General features: G+C 42.0%; 1 protein-coding gene across 3 annotated transcripts in view; it reads left to right on the top strand.

Annotated features, from left to right (window-relative positions):
- cep112 (centrosomal protein 112) overlaps nt 1–22,522 on the top strand; it is a 119,722-nt gene that overhangs the window by 19,412 nt on the left and 77,788 nt on the right. For all 3 annotated transcript variants that reach the window (XM_062985093.1, XM_062985094.1, XM_062985095.1), the window contains 8 exons: nt 6,908–6,994; nt 11,550–11,649; nt 12,924–13,042; nt 13,942–14,085; nt 20,313–20,467; nt 21,140–21,269; nt 21,560–21,652; nt 21,887–21,946. In XM_062985093.1, coding sequence (XP_062841163.1) covers nt 6,908–6,994; nt 11,550–11,649; nt 12,924–13,042; nt 13,942–14,085; nt 20,313–20,467; nt 21,140–21,269; nt 21,560–21,652; nt 21,887–21,946 — 888 coding nt within the window. The remainder of the gene's footprint in view (nt 1–6,907; nt 6,995–11,549; nt 11,650–12,923; nt 13,043–13,941; nt 14,086–20,312; nt 20,468–21,139; nt 21,270–21,559; nt 21,653–21,886; nt 21,947–22,522) is intronic.

Below are 22,522 nucleotides of genomic sequence, written 5' to 3'. Positions count from 1 at the left end.
TTAATGACCTGAGATCAGATTCGATCCAGCGTTATGATGCAGCAGAAGTGCAGCGTGTTCGATAGCATTGATACTTCTGCAATTCTGCAAGCGATTCAGTGTTTGCATGATTGCGCATCGTGTTCTGTTTGTACGTCGCTCATGTAGCTGCCAAGTCACATCAAAAGCTTTCTGTTCCACCGCCGACTCCTATTTAACAGAGCCGAGATGTCACGTTATGACTATCAGATGGATAAACTGAGCGAGAGGCCGTTTTTAGTGTTTATCCAAACACAGACTTGTTACTAAGGAATGTTCTCATAAAGCAGATGGAGTCAGAAACACGGCGCACATTTTGTAAATGCGCTCCCTAAGGAAACGCATGAAACCAACGCAGGGTACAAAAAGACAGCAGCTGCTTTCTGTATTTCTGTATTTTTTTGTTATATTTCTTCAGTTTTTTTCTCCCTTCATCATTCAGCCTTCATCTTTTTTCCACCCCAACCCTTTTACTATCTTCCTAAAGAAAGTTCTGGTGTCTCTGTGTTCTGGTGCGAGTGCGACTAAAGAGCTGTATGAGCATTTGTCGCACGCTCCGACTACTGCAGGAAAAGACTTTTTCAATCCACCATTGATGTAGTTTGCCAAACTTTACTTGAAAGGTGGCTTTCTGAGGCATCACAGACAACAACAACAAGAAAAAGAAACCGTGAACCGCCCACGTTAGTCTGCGCCGACGGGAAGCGTTTGAACGTGTGGCTTCAGTCGCCACAATCTTCTCCCTCTGACTGGTGTCCTGTGGTATCTCTGGTCGCACAGGATGAAAGACACGAGCCGAAATCAGAAAACATGCCAGGCAGCCGTGCAGAGGCTTCACGGAAGTAGGGCAGATTAAGGTGGCTAAGTGTGGGTTTCACACAAGCAGATTCTCGTGAGAACCCAACAGACGCTTTCTGCATAACATCCTCTTAATCTCACTGCTCGTAAGAAGCCTTTCAGTGTTCACAGACGGGAGTCAGTAAGACTTTCATCGGAATATGTTTTGTGGTCGTTTGTTGGCTCAGACGTCTGATGTCATGTTATTATATGTAGTAACCCTGCGATGACCAAGGAACGTCTTACACGTGGTTACACATCGCAGGATCTATCATTGTCTGTTCAAACGAATCGAGTTCATGTCCTACTGCCACAGCACAGAGGGCTTTGAGTATTAGACTCTTCTTTTGCATCTTCATTCACTGGATTTGGCCAGTTGTCTAAAAATACATTCCAGTACTTCATTTGGCAGTGTGTTATCTATCTTTAAATGGTTAGAGAACTACTAACTAGGGTCAAGAAACGTCCTTACATCTTATTAGGGTGGCACAGTGGCTTGGTTGGTAGCACTGTTGCCTCACAGAAACAAGATCTTGCGTTCAATACCCAGATGTATGACGTATGTTCTCCCTGAGTCTGTGTGGGTTCCCTACCGGAGCTCCGGTTTCCTCCCACAGTCCAAAGACGTACAAGTGAGGTGAATTGGAGATACAAAATTGTCTGAAACTTGAACTGATGAATCTTGTGTAATCAGCTGCCTGTTCTGTCATGAATTAACCAAAGTGTGTAAAACATGACGTTAAAATCCTAATAAATAACTAAAATTAATATTGTAATGTGCCATACATATTAAATAGGGGTCAGATCTGGACTGCAGGCAGGCCAGTCAGGCACATACACTCTGCAAACTGTTTGCAAACCTAGAGCTGTTGTAGCGAGTGTAGAATGAGGCCTGGTGTTGTCTTGCTGAAATCACTTTCAGGGGAAGAAATGTCACCTGAATAGCAGCATTTTACATCTCAGTGTCAATAGTACCATCACACTACAATAGTACCTTCACCCATGCTCTGAGCACTGATGCACCTCCGTACCAGGACCATGTGTGAGTCCAGAACTGTGGTTTACTGTAGTAGTTCTAAACAGACATAATATAAAGTTTGCAGTTCACATCAATAAATGCTAAATAATCATAAGACTGTACCACTGTTCTTTTTATAACATCCTATTTTATCTGGGTGATGATCACTACATAATATGTAAATCTCAAGGTTAAAAGCCGCCTCGCTTTTGGATGCCAGTAGAAACTGGAGCAAATAGACCTCATTGATTTGTTGCCGATTTTAAACTAGTCACATTGCCAAGTCCACCAGGTCTCATTCTGTTCTAAAATAAATATAGACGTATATAAAGGACACATGCTCTCTTAAAGTTTCTAAACTCTTTATTTAAGCAGTTACAGTGTATCACAAAAGTGAGTACACCCCTCACATTTCTGCAGATATTTAAGTATATCTTTTCATGGGACAACACTGACAAAATGACACTTTGACACAATGAAAAGTAGTCTGTGTGCAGCTTATATAACAGTGTAAATGTATTCTTCCCTCAAAATAACTCAATATACAGCCATTAATGTCTAAACCACCGGCAACAAAAGTGAGTACACCCCTTAGTGAAAGTTCCTGAAGTGTCAATATTTTGTGTGGCCACCAATATTTCCCAGAACTGCCTTAACTCTCCTGGGCATGGAGTTTACCAGAGCTTCACAGGTTGCCACTGGAATGCTTTTCCACTCCTCCATGACGACATCACGGAGCTGGCGGATATTCGAGACTTTGCGCTCCTCCACCTTCCGCTTGAGGATGCCCCAAAGATGTTCTATTGGGTTTAGGTCTGGAGACATGCTTGGCCAGTCCATCACCTTTACCCTCAGCCTCTTCAATAAAGCAGTGGTCGTCTTAGAGGTGTGTTTGGGGTCATTATCATGCTGGAACACTGCCCTGCGACCCAGTTTCCGGAGGGAGGGGATCATGCTCTGCTTCAGTATTTCACAGTACATATTGGAGTTCATGTGTCCCTCAATGAAATGTAACTCCCCAACACCTGCTGCACTCATGCAGCCCCAGACCATGGCATTCCCACCACCATGCTTGACTGTAGGCATGACGCACTTATCTTTGTACTCCTCACCTGATTGCCGCCACACATGCTTGAGACCATCTGAACCAAACAAATTAATCTTGGTCTCATCAGACCATAGGACATGGTTCCAGTAATCCATGTCCTTTGTTGACATGTCTTCAGCAAACTGTTTGCAGGCTTTCTTGTGTAGAGACTTCAGAAGAGGCTTCCTTCTGGGGTGACAGCCATGCAGACCAATTTGATGTAGTGTGCGGCGTATGGTCTGAGCACTGACAGGCTGACCCCCCACCTTTTCAATCTCTGCAGCAATGCTGACAGCACTCCTGCGCCTATCTTTCAAAGACAGCAGTTGGATGTGATGCTGAGCACGTGCACTCAGCTTCTTTGGACGACCAACGCGAGGTCTGTTCTGAGTGGACCTTGCTCTTTTAAAACGCTGGATGATCTTGGCCACTGTGCTGCAGCTCAGTTTCAGGGTGTTGGCAATCTTCTTGTAGCCTTGGCCATCTTCATGTAGCGCAACAATTCGTCTTTTAAGATCCTCAGAGAGTTCTTTGCCATGAGGTGCCATGTTGGAACTTTCAGTGACCAGTATGAGAGAGTGTGAGAGCTGTACTACTAAATTGAACACACCTGCTCCCTATGCACACCTGAGACCTAGTAACACTAACAAATCACATGACATTTTGGAGGGAAAATGACAGGCAGTGCTCAATTTGGACATTTAGGGGTGTAGTCTCTTAGGGGTGTACTCACTTTTGTTGCCGGTGGTTTAGACATTAATGGCTGTATATTGAGTTATTTTGAGGGAAGAATAAATTTACACTGTTATATAAGCTGCACACAGACTACTTTTCATTGTGTCAAAGTGTCATTTTGTCAGTGTTGTCCCATGAAAAGATATACTTAAATATCTGCAGAAATGTGAGGGGTGTACTCACTTTTGTGATACACTGTAGGTCTAAGTTTCTTGGGGCATTCTGATCGGTGGCATTATTTTTGTTCCAGTACAGCTGGTACAGTTCCTGACCCAAAATAATAAATAAATAAACAAAATAAACATATTTATTGATGTCTTTAACACAATATGTAATGGACAGGCTACACTAGTTTTTACTAACAATACAACTATAGTATCTGTCTTAGCACTCTTATTTTACCCCGTCCCAACTTTTTTGAGTTTGTTGCCGGCATCAAATTTATTTTTTCTAAAAAGAGAATTAACACAACTTCAGATTTAATTGCATTGCACAAAACATTTCCAACTTTCCAGAAATGGAGTTTGTACTTCTCTGTGCTCATATAAATAGTTCTGCCATGAAAATGTTCCACTCTTGGAATTTCAGTGTCTTTTTTTCCCCACATAACTAAATGACTGGAACTTTTTTTTTTTTTTTTTTTTTTTATTATTTTCTAAAATAAATTAATAATAAATAATAATAAATTATTAAAAGTAATGAAATAAAATAAATAAAAAATATTAATAATTGAAATTGTTATTAATAAATAATTAATAATAATAATAATAATAATTTTTATTATATTAGAAAATATTTTTATCCACATGACTAAATGACGAACTCATTTTTTAAATATTTTATAAAATAAATTAATAATAATAAATAATATTAATGAATAAGTATCATTAATAATAATAATAATTACTAGTAATAATATTTTTATTATTTTATGAATAATGGAACTCATTTTTTAATATTTTTTATCTTAAAAATGCATACAAAATATTTAGATAGCAACATAGATTAATAATTTGTTGGTATAAAAATCTGTTTCTTTAATTTATTGTGATTCCTCACTTGTAGTTATTATTTATTATAGCTGGTGACTTTTCTCTGCACATTTGAGGGTTCTGTTTACCCATAAGGTCACATGAACCAGTGTGCTAATGTTAAAGAAGGTTTTATCTGGATGGTTAGATGTAATCCTGTGCACCTATGCAGACATGATTGGCTGTGTCAGGCCAAAAATGAAATAAAATGCAAAATCACATCACTGTCCACAATCAATCAGGCTTTTGATCATACGCTTAGAGGCTGCTGTACAACTTAAAACTGGCAATTTGAAATTTGTTGAATGTATCTCTTCAAAAAGTTCGGTTATTTAGTTACAAAAGGAACATCCCAGACTTCAGCTGAGTGTGTCTGTGTTTGTACTTTATTTTTTTAATGCAGGTCTTTGTGATCTGTTAATTTTTTTATGCCACCTCAGTGATTAATTTGTTAATCTGTACTTTTGCCCCCCTGTGAGAGTTTAATTCTCTGACTGCTGCATTGTTAAGACCTGCTATGAAGCGACCCGCGGGCCGGTGTCAGCCCACGGCCCGGTGCATGGGAAGCCCCGCTCCAGGGTACGTACTGTTTATTGTGAAAGAACAATGCCAGCTTTCATCCGCAGCATCTCTGTCTGTTTCTCGCTCTGATGCCATCGTATGCCCTAGGGGAGATAAGATAATCCAGTGGTTGCTCGATGAACGATCGGGGTCCCTGTTCGGCCCAGGGCAGAGGAGGCGCTTTTCAAAAGTGCCGCGCTCGCTAGATCAAACACGCACACGCGGCGTCAGGAATGCCCGGCGGCCGTGTCGTTGAGCGATACACTGGAAGGACATGCATGAGTGTGCATCTGGATAAGAGTGAGAAATAACCCCACCCAGTGTGAGTGAAAGGGTGGGCGCAGGCAAACCTCGGCGCGGTGTTTGATAACCCGAAAGGCCTGGAAGGAGATGTGCTCCAACTCGCCTTGAACTTTTGATCCCAGAAATATTGAGCTGGATTGGAAGGTTCGGCTGAGAGGAATTTAATCATCGTTCTCGTGTGCTCTTTTTTTTGTTTCCAGAACTTTCTGTACATGCGGAGCACGAAGCTCCCGAGCTGAAATATCACACGTTTGGGCTTTAAACAGAAGTGGATTGAAATGCTAATGAACATTGATTTCTCACTTTGTAGCATAGCTATAGAGGTGCTATGTATCTTCGCCTACCTTTTCTCCCCCCATATGAGTGGAACTGGCTCAGGTTTACTGAGCAGATGTTCTCTGTTCTTTTGATTCTTCTCTTAATGAATTTTTTTTCTGTGTGAAAACATTTGCTCATCGACTATCATAGCCTGTCAGACTAACTTTAACAAATACCTTTCTATTAAACCTGATAAAAAAGGAAAACATTCGTGTGCATAGTTTTAAACACCTATTTCACATGTTGTAGATTTTTTTTTTACTTTATTTTATAAGATCCTTAGAGGAACAAACATCTTTTTTCGGTTTAAAACCTTCTTCCCTATTTTTTATTAAATAAAGATGTGTAGATGGACTAACACACGCTGCTGGCTTCTTTTCACCACACAGCACCAGATTCCCAGCTTTAATGCACTCAGAGGAACACACTATGCTTTCTGGTTTCCTCTGCTGCTGCCTAATTACCTATGACTGAGGGGGGAGCCCTGTGATGGGTTGCCACCCTGTCCAGGGTATTTCTGCCTTACGCCCAGTGGTAAAACTGGACCTGCCACATCCTAACCAGGATAAAAAAAAGTTTGCCATTTACTAGTTCCACTGGCATCAAAACAGCCCTTAAGTGTGACACAACCCCTGCCATGCTTGATAGTCGATACAGTTGTTAGGTTTAAATGACTCATTTTTTCTCATCTAAACATACTAATAGTTATCATGACCAAATATCTTTGCTTTATCTAATAACAAAATTCTTCTCAGGTCTTTTTCAGTCTATGTAATGACGTCTGAAACGTACTTCAGTTAGGCTTCATGGTGCTGATTTTGGACTCTTTGGTTGCTTCAGGGACATCAAGAGGTTGAACATTAGCGATTTGAGATTGTAGTTTTCTGCTTAAGGAACTGCACTTCATTTTCTCACCAACAGGTCTATTTGAAAACAGCAATACGTGCAAAATTCTTGCACTGTTGAGTTTTAACTGTCATGTACTGCATTTTCTTCCAGGCTGAAATGAAGACTAAAGTTCTACAGGCCAAACATCAGGAGGAGAAGCTGAGGCTTCAACAGAGGCACGACAGTGATGTTCAGAAGGTATCTCATCTAAAATCGTTCCTTTCAAATCTCTTTTCTTACTCTGTCTGTACTCAGCACCTGCCTGTCACAGTGAGCATGTCATCACAGAGGAAACCATCTAATTATACACCGGTTGCAACCGTTCCATGTCCAATCCAATCTGCATACGTTTCTCTTTTAATGAGTTGAAAAGCTGAAGGAAAGCACAACGTTTTGCATATCTTTCTAAAGCTGAAACTGAGCGTATTTTAATTAGCCTTCTCATAAATATAACATGAGTGTTATGGTCATTGTCTGTCTGAGCAGGTAATGAGAACGTGAAGACCCTGCGTGTCTGTTACATGTGATGGAATTGAGGATCAGAATGTGATGCGTTTCACGTGCTTCTAGTTGCAGTTAAATATACGCATGAGGAAAAATGCTCTTATGTCATTTAAACAATAGAACTTCAAAGCCCTACTAAATCCACAAGAAAATGGGTTTAATTTCATGGACCTTGTCTTTTAAAAATCACAGATTTCACACATTTTTGATTTCGATGACTAAATTTTCATCACAATTAACATCACCGCTGTGATTCACTTAATCAGCACAGGCCTCTCATTAAGTGTTTTATAGTTGTTGTACAACAGCTATGCATGTAAAGAAAAGAATGAAGTATGAATGTATTAAAAGAATGAATGTATTTAACAGAGTTTTTACCTGAACTGTACTTCCACAAGTTGTTTATATAAATATGGGGTCTGTTTGAAAACCTAATGATCTCTCTACATTGATGCTTTTTATGTCATCCTACATGCTCCCGAGAAGAAGGCTGTTCGAATTCTTAGATACCTTAAGATGCTGCCTAGTAAGGAACCCTAAATTGACTGAATAACGAGGGAGCGTCCGATGCTTGTGTTAGCTTAATAAGCTAGAACTGTGGTGACATAGTGTGTCTAAATAATCTGCCTTATAAGTGTGTTATCTTAAAATAATCCTCTCTACTGAGGCAGCTGCCCCAGGTAGGCAGTAGGCAGCAAGGCAGCTCACTAGATTTTTAAACAGACCCACTGTCACGGCAAGAGATTCTGAGCTTTTTATTCACACCTATTTGTTAGTCAGAAACTCTGGAATCTGTTAAACAGTTTGCATTCTTATCTGTTATTATGAAATGTTTTTCTGAAATGTTATACCCATCCAAACAACAGAGGCTGTGGAAGGCTGTTTGTATGAAGGCATAAATCAGACTCGAACCCTTTCCTTATTAATTACTTAATTACTTCCTTATTAAATCTTTGGGAAAGTTCCAATTCGTAAACATGTAGGATTTATTTCTTATAAACCCACTGAGCTTTAAACCTCGGGCTACATTCTCTGTACTGACAATACAGACCATACGCCATATAAATATTTGTCTGTTTTAAAGTCTCCATCCCCTTCTAAACAGACACACAAAATCACAGACAGTTTGGCGTCTCTTTATACCCAAAGATGCCTTAAAAGCAGAAATGGCCGCCACCTAAAAGCAGAACATCTCCCGAAGCAGACTCAGCCTCTCGTTCCGCTTCCCTTTCAGTCATGACTTTCCTGTGTGCGGAAATGCTCTCTTTAAAGGAGACGATTGGAAAATTGCATGTGTCCCCTAAATGTTCCATGAACTTCTCTTTACCCCCCTCTCCCACCGCTACTCTCGTCCAGAGGCTTTCATCTCACAGGATGATAAGCTTAGCAACAGAGTGCACTTCTGAGGACTAAAACAGGACAAATAATCCTCTGATGGACACTGCAAATTTTTTATACCTTCACAGGGAGAAAATAATAACTTTTAGGGATGCTTTTTTTTAATCAAAAGTCGCCGCTTTTTTTTAAGGTGGTGCGGCTCTCTGAAATGTACCCCGTTCTCTTTAGTTGCACTCTTTTGTTCACTCTCTGTTTAGATAACACCCTTCTTTATTAGTCTACACAAGAGAAAAAAGGGCTGTGAGACCTGGACACTGGACAGCATGTTTTAAATTAGGAGCTTTGTTGCATCTCATGCTTTTTACAAAAACAAAAAAAAGAAGCCATTTCAGGTCTATTTAGCTGGATTTGCCACCCTCGTAGGTGTTGTGTTAGAAACTCTGTAGTTCATTATACATACAGAGCATTATCTTGTATCATTGTTGCTTTAAAGCCCAGTTGATAATGATTATAGGGATCTACATCTTCTCCATACAGCCTTTTAACTGGAGTCCCACAGGGTTCTGTACTTAATCCACAGTTTTTTTAATATTATATATTCTAAGATGTAGTCATCTCTTTTATTCATTCTCTGGGTAGCACTGTCACCTCACAGCAAGAAGGTCCTGGGTTCGATTCCCAGGTGGAGCGATCCGAGTCCTTTCTGTGTGGAGTTTGAATGTTCTCCCTGAGTCTGTGTGGGACTAATTGTGGGTCACGTGGAAAAAGGGTTTTAAAAAACGCTGGTTTAGTGGATGTTCAGGTATTTGGGCAGTGCCTCGTGTATGCTGGTGTGGTACATCATGTTTAAAATACCAAAATACACCACACACCATCCAATACATGTCTTAGATTTTTAGTTAATAAATGTATGTCCTATGTGAATCCTCCACCACTCATACCAGTGCCTCAATCCAACATGCGCATGTGGTTGCATTTTGTAGCAGTTTCAGGCCCAGCCGATTGTCTCTGTTGGACATCCAGGTAGGTCAGTAGCTTCGCAGAGATTCAAACTCGAGAATTCATGGAGGTGAAGCTAGTGTATGCAGAACCCAAGAGCTCCTTGAGTGACCATTCAAGGAACCTATCAATTCTTAGGTTCTTAGGCACAATACATGACCATTTCAAACGTGCTGAAACATACCAGTGCCTCAGTGTTTAGGTTGTGCTTTTGACTGGCCTGTGCCTATTTTAACTGCAGATCAAAGGATACGTCCCCTAAGTTTTTCAACAACTTAAAAGTCGACCGACCGTTATATATTGCGTACTGGACATCAGCTGTTCTGCAGAGAAAAAAACAGCTTTTGATCCTCATGCATTTCTCCCATCAAAGCTGGTTTGAAAAGGATGTCAATATTTACTCAGGTGCATCTTTCTCTTCAAATGGCACACAAACACTCGGACACTGTCCATTTTTGGAGTTTCGTCCAGTCCCGATCAGCGGGTGTCCCCTGTTCCCTCACCCCTCAATCTGGTGTCCTGTTGGACGTCCATCTCTGCCCACTCCTCCTTGCTGAGAAGATCACGCTGGCTGCTGGGACACCAACCGCACGAGCTTTGAACTCAGACTTTGGTCTCTGGGTGACCTGCGGAGAGTCGACGCATCAAAAGAACAAATGGCTAAATAAAAATTAACAAAACAGACCCCTCTCATTCGCCACCTCACACGTATTGTTTTTATTTTGTTTTTTTCTGCAGTTCTGACTGTGCTCCCAAACTCTTTAAGACAACATGAGCCTGTTACATCTCACATCCTGTCATTTAACCATGTATAAAGTCAGGTTGCACCTTTACTGAATCTACTGGTAGAGCTTCGACTTTGTCAAAGATTTTTTAAGCAGTGATGTAAACTGTTCTAGCTGGATTCGATAATGCCTGTGGACTTGAACGCTATGGCATAAACCAACTGGTGATGTCACAACACAGACTGCATCAAACCCTTCTGTATATGGGCTGCGTACTTACAGGCCAGTCAAAGTGCCCATGCTAACTCTTGTCTACCATTGAAATCACCCACAATGGGCATACAATCATAGAAATTGGACATCGGAGCAGTGGAGGATAGTCAACCGGTCCAGCGAATCCTGTTTTTACTAAGATCCTACTGGTGGTCGGGTATGTGTGCACCAGGATGCACTGCAGGACGATCCACCTGGTAACAGGTACCACAGGACTGCTCCAGATGTCTTGTGAAGTCCATGTCTCAGTGGATCAGAGCTATTTTGTCAGCATATAAGGTAGTGGTCCTAATGTTTTGGCTCATCTGTGTATTCTATATAGAAATAAGTATTGTGGCGACCGGCTGGTCCGTCATCGTAGTAGGCAGAGGGGGAATTACCCCGCGTGCATCATCAGCCAGGGGATGCCCTGCGGATGCCCTGCGGCCTGAGGCCATGGCCGATGATGCACACAGGGGTAACCAGCTGGTCGCCACAATATCATTACTGTGATATAAAATCAACACGTGTATGACCCCTCATGTACAATTGGTTGTAAAATGCACAATATGGCCAAAATAATGTGGACACCTGATGATGAGCTTCCCATTCCAAAACCATAGGAATTAATATGGAAGTTGCAAAGTCTCCCTCTTTCTAGCTACAACACCTTTACTCTTTTGGAATCCCTATTTAGTGCAAATTTCTAATGTCAGGCTCTAACGTTGGAACAGAAAGCCAAGTGGACATTGCTTTATGCATGGGGTACAGTCTTCTGTCACCACAAAGTTGGAATTTATTTAATGGAATTGATTTTATACACCTGTAATTAATGTGCATGGCTAAAACACCTGAACTTTATCCACATACTTCAGGCTGTATAGTGTATAACAAGAAATAATATTTGTAACCACTCATGTTTTTTTGTCTTCTAGATTTTACAGCGTAAGAACAGTGAGATTGAGGAGCTGAAGAATCTGCACCGGGCCAAGCAGAAAGAGGAGGAGGAAGCGGTGAGGGCGCTGGAGAAAAAAGGTGCGTTTTCACCAGGATCCCATAAACACCTAATATAGAAATTCAGGGTCGGGACGTATCGAAGGGCTCGACAGCTAGAAAACACAAGATACACAAGACTGCATTGCAGTTTATTGCTTAGTGTTTTCAATGTGACTTATTTCTGCTGCTCTCGGGTCATAATGCAACTCTTTTTAATCAACTTCTGCCATTTCTCTTACCTTTATTATTAGAGGACAGTAGTAGCGTAGTGGGTAGACCTATGGGCAATTCAATGGAAGGTTGTGGGTTTGAATCCCGGCTCTGCCATTCAGGGGTCTGCTCAGACTTGATTGGCTAATTCATGTCTGAGAGGGGAAAAAGCCCAGCCATTGAGAGGTGCACTTATCAATGCATTCTTAGTGCTGGTCCCAAGCCTGGATAAAAATAGAGGGTTGCATCAGGAAGGGCATTGGCCGTCTGGTATACAGACCAGATATGCTGTTGTGATCCCTAAATACAAGAGCGGCCAAAAAATATATTGTTTTATGTAACCTTTTCATTTATGCACTTCTAATATAGTGACTAAATAGAAATTTTCCAATCTATTGAGCTGTCCTTGCTCCTAGAGGTTTTTACCTTACAATACCCCCCCCCCCCCCCCCCATTCCTTATTCCCTTGTTGAGAGCTAAGACAATCACACGCCCCCTTTAACATGTCTGCAGTCACCATACAGTGCATAGAGAGACCCACCACTACTGCAAGTGCCTTGGACAGACAGCAAAGGTTGCAGGTTGGGCACACGGCCAGGTCAATAGCACCACCTGGGATTCATACCCAAGGGCTTGAGATCTCAGCAGCGGTGGGCTCTATACCCATGATAAAAGTTACTGAGCTCTTTTATTACTGTATTACTATTTTATTACTAATGCTTGTCTATCGATCATGTGTGGGAGGCCAAACTTTTTTCACCTCCTAATTATATTAGGTGTGGTTGAATCAGACGAACCCACATTCAGCCATGTAGTATAGCAACCACAAATATTTATCTGCTTTGATCTCTTCACATGGTCTTTACAGATGTCATGTTTATGGCTACAGCCCGTTTTAATGCGATCCGCATTCCTCGCCCAGTTTCCTTAGAAATGCTAATTAGAATAGCTGTGAAGGGTGAGACCACAAGTTTCAAAAGTAAGAATGTGTGAGAGAGACACCGGGTTGCCCTGTGGCCAAGTCTTCTGTTTATTTTCTCCCTCCTTGTCTCTTTCTCTTTTCTCCCTCCTCGCCGTCTCTCACGTTCTTCTCTCCCCCACAGTTCAAAGCCTGTTGCGCGAGTCCCAGGTCATCCGCCAGAGCAAAGACAAGCAGATCGCCGAGTTGAAGAAAATGTCGGATCAAAGTGCTGACTCTCTCAAAGACGAATGGGAGAAAAAGGTACGGACGGCCCGGAGAGCCGTCAATTTCCACCGACGCTCGTGAAGGACGGGTTTTCAGAAGGACAGACTTTAGAAGACCTGGCTTTGAGTCGGGGAGAGTAGAAAGGCCATCGCCTCTGTGTTCCTGGTGTTTTTATAGTGGAGAATATTTTTTTATAGTGTGTTCTTCAGCCTCTCTGTTGCCTTGTATTTGTGCACAAGGTTGTGTTTGAAGTGTTTCTTGCTCCGGGAGGCTTAGTGATGTAAGCTTTGTGAATTCAGGCCATCGCTTCTGATTTTACACAAGCACACGTCCATAAAAACAAACAGAAAATTAAACTCATTTGCAATATTAATAATTATCTGGGGATTCTGAACTCTCCAAGTTGGGCGCCCTCTAGCGGGCACTATAGGCAGTGCTGGGTGGAATAAGGCCAGACAAAAAAGGTGTGGGGTCTGCGATACTGTATAAGGACCCTGGTTAGTAACTCGAGGTGCCTGTACAGAAAGTGGAGTCGCATTCAAGTGCTTTTTGTTTACTGGTTAATTTGCACTATGAGGCGGTCCTAGCGTAACCGAGGTCCTAGTGTACGTAGACAAATTATCGTAAGACTACAGACGATGATCATGTGTGTAGAGAAGCAAACGTTTCCATTGATTATGGAATCCACAAAGGGACAAAATGCACTCAGTATGTAAACACATACAGCAAACATTGTGAGCACACTACACCACAGAAAAGTCTGTTACACTAGCAATCCCACGGCAATTCAGTTAGCAATCTGTTAGTCGAAATGTCCAAGATGTCGAAGTCTACAGCAGCTAAAAACACGACTCAGAACAATAATACTTAAGCAGCTGGTCACTAGCTGTAATTCACCTATACGATGGTAACCACGATGCTCCGTCTCTTGGCAGCTCCATGCCGCTGTGGCTCAGATGGAGCAGGAGAAGTTTGATCTGCAGAGGAAGCACACCGAGAACATTCAGGAACTGCTGGAGGATACCAACCAGCGGCTGGCAAGGATGGAGGCAGAATACAGCACACAGGCACAAACCACTGTGAGTGATCACGACCACGTTGTAAACACACTACATCACATTCTTGGGTCAGTGGCTCTGCTGAGATTCAAACTTTCAGTGGTGTGCTAGCGCTTTAGACCACTGGTCCACCCAGACACCCTCAGGGTAATGTTTTACTTGTTTTATGTTTTGTATGTTTTTATCTACAGTAATGTAATGATTAATTTGTCATCTTGACAAGTGCACAGAAGACATTTAACTAGATGTTTCAACATGCGCTTTGTCGCAGGGGGTCTGGTCCAACCTGGATTCACTGAACATATTACAGAAATAAACACCAATCAGTGCAATGCCTCTCTCTCTCTCACACACACACACACACACACACACATTCCAATCCATCTGCTGCAGGGCCATTCCACACAATGGGTGCTATTTGCGTGTAGTAACTTGATGAAATTAACCTTCATGTTTTTATCTTTGTTTAACACTGAATCTAGGAACACACACACTTAACTATTCAGAATGTATATAGGTCAATCTCAGGCAACTTTGTTTCATTTTTACAAGGTTTCTAAGTGGAAGATGAGCTGCATATAAGTAACAGGACTGAGTTTTTCACATAGAATTAGTAAATATATGAAAAATAGCAGCATGGAGTTCATGCTAAAATCATGAGAACATGATGAACTGGGCCAGTGATAGCTCAGTGGTTAAGGTACTGGACTAGTAAACAGAAGGTCGCCGGTTCAAGCCCCGCCACCACCAAGTTGCCACTGTTGGGTCCCTGAGCAAGGCCCTTAACCCTCAATTGCTCATCGTGTTCAGCTCATTGTGTAAGTCGCTTTGGATAAAAGCGTCTGATAAATGCTGAAAATGTAAATGAGAACACTGGGCACAGTCTACTGATTTACACAAATAACAACTAAGAAGGATTTAGGTAACGTTGTACATTAAGATTAATCTTCTCAGTCCAGTCAGAGTACAATATAATCAAATATAGAGGGGAAAAAGGGAGAACTTATCTTTGCTCTTCCAGTAGATCCAGATAATTTACATTTCTGTTCAAAATGTGACTTGATTGATGAGAATATTTCTCAAAAGGGTGAATATTTTAGGGTAACAGGACTGGGGATGTGACTAAAACATGTATTTCAACCACATTATTATAAATTTCTTATGGAAAATAAATATTTAAACATAGATGGGATCTGGAGTCACCAAACAATGCAAAGAAAAAGGCATTTCTGAAGGGTTTTACTCTTATATTTCATTGTAAAGTGTCGTGTTAGAGAGTGGGGACATGGAAAAATAGGGTGGCACGGTGGCTAAGTGGGTAGCACTGTCGCCTCACAGCAAGAAGGTCCTGGGTTTGATTCCCAGGTGAAGCGGTCTGGGTCCTTTCTGTGTGGAGTTTGCATGTTCTCCCCGTGTCTGTGTGGGTTTACTCCAGGTGCTCCGGTTTCCTCCCACAGTCCAAAGACATGCAAGTCACTAAATTGTCCACGACTGTGTTTGATATAACCTTGTGAACTGATGAACCTTGTATAATGAGTAACTACCGTTCCTGTCATGAATGTAACCAAAGTGTAAAACATGACGTTAAAATCCTAATAAACAAACAAACATGGAAAAATACTATAATTTCAGTGTTTTAGGGAGTTTTTATTAAGGTTTTAAATTATACATCCTAAATGTGCAATTAGATCAATGTGCAGGACACTTTGCCCAATAAAAAATGCATATTAAAGTTAATTCTCATATACATTTATACATATAATGTTCTGGGGACGGAAATGGCACCGATTCGGCGGAATAGCCCTGCATGCTTTTGGAAGGTGGATGAAAATTTACAGTTACAGGAGTTACAGGGAACCACACTGGCACAGAGGAAATGTGAAGCTCTTTACAGACAGTGACCAAAGACAAGGATCAAAGCAATACATTTTTTTATCAATCCATATATGTTGGAGGTAAGCCAATCATGTAGGGTATAAGTTGGAGAGAGGTCAGGGCTCTGTGCAGGCCATTGGAGTTCCTACAAACCAAACCAACTGGGGCACAATCATGCTCGAGCAGGAAAATCTCTTCTCACTAATAAGGTAGGGTGTCCATATACTTATGGCCATGCAGTTCAATTGGAAAAGAAACCTTAGACAGCCTTTGTTTTATATTTCGTCTCACTTACCGCCATTCTCACATTGGTCCTGCCCCTCGTGTGTCCCAGACATGGTTGAGCGCATTGTGAGTGTTCAGGGATAAACGGTGCATCAGTAACCAAAAGTAGAAAGCAAACGCAGTCCCCTGATGTACCTAATTGAGATTTTTGTGCGTTCTGAATTCAGTCGCAGTCGTGAGTCGAGCAGGTTGGGCAGCGGTCTGTCAGCGGGCTCAAATTTTCCCACTTTGAAAAACATAGACGGCCCTACAAAGCAATGATCTTTTTTAATAATTAAACACAGGAGCTTTCCAAGCTTGAAAGAGCGCTCTGTCACTGGAAATTACACTCTGACATTCTGTTGGTTTAGGATGCCCTTAGCTGCACGCGCGCGCACACACACACAACCTTTGTATCGGCTGTCCTCGCAGTCCAGAGCTGTCGGTTTTGTCAGGCAAGGTGAGCAGCCGTTTGCTCTGCCCTGGTTCTGTTTGATGTCTTCATTCCACCAATTCTGAAAGCCTTTGTTTGCATTCCTGTCTTTCATCATGTCTTTGTCTGCCATATTCTGGCACTACTTCGGGCGTGGACGGGGCAGCATATTTCAGTGTTTTTAAAAGAATTACAGCATCCACCAGTTGTCAGAGCAGGTGTCAGGTTTAATGATTAGTGAACACAGCCAAGCACAAGATCCAGTGATTCCCAGTATACAGAAAACTTCTGTATACTGAAAAGAAAAAGAACAAAGAATCAAGGATTTGAGACTTAAAAACAGATTTTACAGATAAACATAAAGGATGCTATCGAACCACAGCGAGAGCCATTTTCTTCCAAAGTGATCAGAATCATAACCTGGACAATAATGGTCCCATTATACATGTATCTGGCAACAAGCACATTTTACATTTCATTGTAAGTACATTATACCAACAATCGGGGTGGCACAGTGGCTCAGTGGGTAGCACTGTCGCCTCACAGCAAGAAGGTCCTGGGTTCGATTCCCAGGTGGAGCAGTCCGGGTCCTTTCTGTGTGGAGTTTGCATGTTCTCCCCATGTCTCGGATTTCCTCCCACAGTCCTGCAGACATGCAAGTGAGGTGAATTGCAGATACAAAATTGTCCATGACTAGGCACACAGGTGGCGCAGCTGGATATTCCGCTAGCACACCAGCGCCAAGATCCTTAACACCCCGGTTCAAATCTTGGCTCTGCCACTGGTCGGCTGGGCGCCTTCTAGCGGGCACAATCGGCAGTGCCTGCAGCAGACAATAATTGGCCACCGTGTCTGCTGGGTGGGATGACCGGACTAAGTGGGTGGGGTGTTCAAACGCTGTGTAAGAACCCTGGTTAGCAGATAAAGGCGAAAATAAGGGGTCCGCTTCAACTGCACACGGGTCGGAGGAGGCGTGAGGAGCAATCTACCCTCCTCGAATCAGGGATCTCCAGCAGCGAAAGACAAAGTGACTAAACTAAATGGGGAGAAAATGCATAAATAAATAGAAAAAAAATTGTTCATGACTTTTGTTTGACATTAAAACTTGAACTGATGAATGTAACCAGTGTGTAAAACATGACGTTAAAATCCTAATAAATATACCAACAATCAAACCTGGCGGTCTGATGTCTGGGGGGCTTTGCTACATCAGGACTGGGGCTTTGCTACATCCCCCTTTTTGAGGGGGAAAAATTACATGCACATCTAACATTGTCAACGAATTAAACTCGTTCAGACTCGCAATTAACCAAAACACACACCACATACCACAGGACTCCTTTAGATGTCTTGTAGAGTCCATGTCTCCAGGGGGTCATGTCGTTCTGACAGCTTTTTGGCAGGTGGTCCTAATGTTTTGGCTCATCAGAGTGCACCATTACTGTGATGATAATATAAGTACACAGTGATTGATGATTCGGGCTAAATTCCCTGATCCCACTTGACTGTGTAATAAGAGTTAAGGTCGTCAACTTTCACCTGAACGATAATAAATATGTAGATATGTAGTGCTTAAATGAAACCACATACCTCGTTAGGTGCTGAGAAGACTCGCCTCTTATTTGCCGGTAACAAGCCGCCGTGAAGGAGAATCATTTAAATTGCTACGTGCTTTCTGAGATGGAGATGTTTACTACCTGGTTTTGACAGGTCATGGCCAGGAGCCAATGTTTTGATTTTTTCCAGATCATGCATTCCCCCAGCCTGAAGAACTTCTGAAGCTTCAAAACATTCGCAGCTTTATTACGTCAGATGCTGGCAGCCAAAGGAAAAGATAACTTTATTTAATTATTTGCTTATTTGCTCTGAATTTCCTGTATGATATTGTTCAACAATAAGTTCTTGTTGCACAAAATGAAATAAGTATAAAAATTAATTAACCAAATCAGTTTATTTTATATGCATTTATTGGTTGGGAGAAATTAGATTGTGTTTGTTTAAAGTATTTACAGATTTTATACACATGATGTGATCAAATGTATGTGAGCACCCAAAGCTGAACCACATAAATGCAGAAATAGCATCATGCACATTTATTATTATTTTTTTAATATTTAGGAAATAGTCTTAAATGTGGTTGGTAACTTGACAGATGTACTCGTCCTGCACAAAGACTTAAAGAGAAAGAAACCGCAAACATGAGACTTCGTGGTAGGAGTTTCAAACTTGTACTTGAGTGTTAATGGATTGTGGCACAGATTCAGCTTGGTAAGCAGTAAAACTGGCTAAAACTCTTGAACTTAATAAGAAGGGACGTCCACATACTTTTGGCCTTGTAGTGCATGTGTGTACAGCGACACGTCCTCGTTTGTAGAACGTGTCCATGCTCAGGTACTTATCTCCTGTGTAGTGCTGTTACTGTTCCAAAATGATGCAGGATAGGGGCATGTTTGATAGAGGGGATGATGAAATAACCCCCCTCTTCCATCTAACCAGCAGATTAGACTTTGCTTCATCTTTGTGGTCTGTTGTTCTTCCTTACGTTGACTCAGTGTTAGTGTTCACCTGGGAGTGTTGAACGTTAGCCATGCTTGGCAGAGGCTCAAACTCTTGAAATGTTCCCCCGGCCTTCTTATATTTAAATTTACGGCTTTTAGCAGATGCCTTTTTAACCAAAGTGATTTACAGCTGTGACAGTATAATGTCTAAGCAATTGGGGGTTAAGGGCCCAACCTGGCAGATGTGGGGCTTGAACCAGTGACCTTTTGATTACTAGTCCAGTACCTTAACCGCTACGCGACAACTACCCTTCTCTCTGTACTACCTGAGCGCCCTTGCATTGTCCTAATTTAAAAACCCTTAATTTCCATACATATTTCTCCTAATTTAGTCATTTCCAACTCCCAAACACTACCCACACACTAACTGAGTCACCGACCAGCCCTCAATGGTATGTTCTTACAGAGGAGTCTTATGGGAATTCCTCTGTCAATCATCCACCACATGTGCAGCCTCCTCGATCAGCCAGCAGAGGTCGCATTTTCAGCAGCAGTAAGGAACCCCATTGACCTACCCACCTTTGTTAGGCACGGCCAAATGCATGTGTTGACACCCGCTCAGTTCGATAGCAGAGCTAAGATTTAAACCTGAGAGCTCTCAGTACTGGTGGACTAGTGTTCTGGATGGCTGCACCAACTGAGCAGCTGTGCATTGTCCTAATAAAAAAAAAAAGTTTATTTCTACAGACACCAGCTAGGTGTGTACATCAGATATCTCAGATCACTATGCTGTCATCGCATATATCAGCTGCCATGCAGGGGACAGTGGCTTCTATTAAGCAGTCCTGAAGAGCGTATGTGTATTTGGGACATGTTGGGATGTGGGCTGTCTTTCCTTTATGTCTGGTTTTGTTTTAATGTTCCACAGGCTTTTTTCTGTCCTATAGTTCATGCATCTTAAATACAATCACTAAAAAGTGAGAAGTTATACGTTGGGATAGAAAGTCGTGAAAAACTGTGTTACCATCCGACTCAGGTGCTCAACAGACAGTCTAGTCTCGAAATGATTTAATTGTCTCCGCCTTGGACTCACATGTCTAGGAGGTCGGGGGTCAGTTTATAAAGTAAGTTTAGTTAAACACTGAGCTATTTCTTCTACTCGTGCACTCTGTGTACAGGAGCAGACTGTGCGTCAGTTGGAGGCGCGGGTGAAGCAGCTTTCCGTGGAGGTGGAGAACGGCAACCTGCTCAGGCTGAAGGTCACTCAGGAGAAAGCCGAGCTAGAGATCCACATCGCTGCTATCAGCGCTGAGCTGCAGGAGGCCAATCGCAGGTCAGCATACTCACACAGAAAGACATAAAGCACACCTGAACCCTGTGGTACATTAATAAGAGCGAACTGGAGGGAACTTTGCCCCCGGTGTATCCCTTATGAGGCACATGGTTGTCATGGTAGCCATGTTTTTCTGTGACACTAAAGGATCTTTAAAAAGTTTCTGCACATTTATGTTTTGGTTGGAAACGGTGAGGGTGGGAGGAGTAGTATTTGGTCAAATCTGAGAGACGCTTATAGTCCGGATTTAGCACCATCTGATTTCCACCTTTTTGGACGCTCAAAGAAGCTTTAAGAGGAAGAAGATTTTCATGTGATGATGATGTGAAAGCAGCGGTGCATCAGTGGCTACTCGCTCAACCAAAAACATTTCCTGATGGCATTAAAAAGTTGGTACCAGGCACCCAGGTGGCACAGCGGGATATTCCACTGGGGGTCGAACCCAGAACCTTCCTGCTGTGAAGTGACACCTCTTAATAAATAGAGTTTAAAAAGTGCGGAAACTTTTTGAAGAACCCTCGTACATAGCAGCTTACAGCAGCTTACAAAACAACACACACACACACACACACATCATGTTTCTCCATTTCAGTTTGTTCATACCAGAGAGTCCGGTATCTGTTGTAATCACTCACCCCGGGTCTGTTCTCTCGGTTTTCGGGTGTGTTTTAGGAACACGTCTCTGCACAGAGAGAAGGAGCTGCAGAGTGAGCAGCATCAGGAGGCACTGCAGCAATTCCAAACCAAACACCACGCAGACATGAGCCACCTCCAGCAGGAGCATGCACTGTCTGCAGCCAAGGTAGCCTCCAGAAGAACGGCATGCTTTACTAATCCCTCTCACCTCATGTTATGTATAGATAGATCTTACAGAAAGACAAATAGGTGCAAATATGAGACTCTGCTTTAAATGTTCTAACTGTAGAATGTTCTGGGCAGCAACAAGAAGACATAGTTGCATTGACTCGAAATATTGCTATATTATATCGAGTGTTATTTTTACCTTTACTTAGACAAATTACTAAAGTCAATAATTAAACGAAGCTTGTGAAAGCATAACAGTTTATCAGTTGAATGTGCTGATTTTGTCAGGCATCTGAGGTGATGGAGGATTTGGAGCAGGCGGTGACACGGCTCAAACAGCAGCTGCTGGACAGCGAGCATCAAAAGCAGAAACAGCTCAGGGTAAACTCTCTTTAAACTATACAGTCACCCTATATGATTTTATATCAACCAATGACCTCACGCATCCAGCTGCTCACCTATCTGTTTTATTAATAATTCAGTCATTTTCTATATCCATACCAGGGTTTAGCATGGACTGTATGCAGGCCACGTCTAAGTTTCATTGGCTTTATTAAAAAAACAAGCTCAGACTTATTCAAATGATCTTTATTATATTTTTTTTGGTTGTTCTAGGAGCTGGAAGCAAAGATGCAGCAAGAAAGACTGGAGCTCCAGCACAGCAGTGAAAGAAAGGCAAGTTTTGCATACTTTCACGTTTCTATTCCTTCTCTTAATATCCAGGCAGAATAGAAATATGTTGTTTATATTTAGTGTTATGATTTTTAGTTACTTCGCCCCCTAGTCCCCTGTTTAAATACATCCAATTCCCCCTTTGCACTCTGGCCCCCGCCAAATACCCACCACCCTTACCGTGTCTCTTCTTACAAAAGGTCTCACTTTGTTCAGAGGATCACACTGTGCTTCCTGTATTTTTCCACCCTTTGTGTCTGTGCTACAACCAGACATTAGAACTCACTGTTGCAACTCAAGGAGGTGATTTCCAAATATCCTTCCTCTCTCAGACATGGCCCAAGTGTCTGAGACCTGTCCACTGTCAAAAGTATGAGCTTTGGTCAGCCATTGTTTGGCACCCCTTAAACCATAGCATAGCAGAGCCTAGATTTAAACCAACAACCTTCTGATTACTAGCCCACAGATCTATCCACTGTTCCAGGTTATAAATGAGATAAATACAATGGACTGATTATCGCTGTCTTTTCTATTTGTTCTTACTGCTGCTGCTACTTGTGAACCATACTGCAAACTTTT

The sequence above is a fragment of the Trichomycterus rosablanca genome, chromosome 22 (assembly GCF_030014385.1).
Source record: "Trichomycterus rosablanca isolate fTriRos1 chromosome 22, fTriRos1.hap1, whole genome shotgun sequence".
NCBI lineage: Eukaryota > Metazoa > Chordata > Actinopteri > Siluriformes > Trichomycteridae > Trichomycterus > Trichomycterus rosablanca.
Note: the sequence above shows the minus strand (reverse complement) of the source record. Positions and strands in the feature narration are given on the sequence as shown.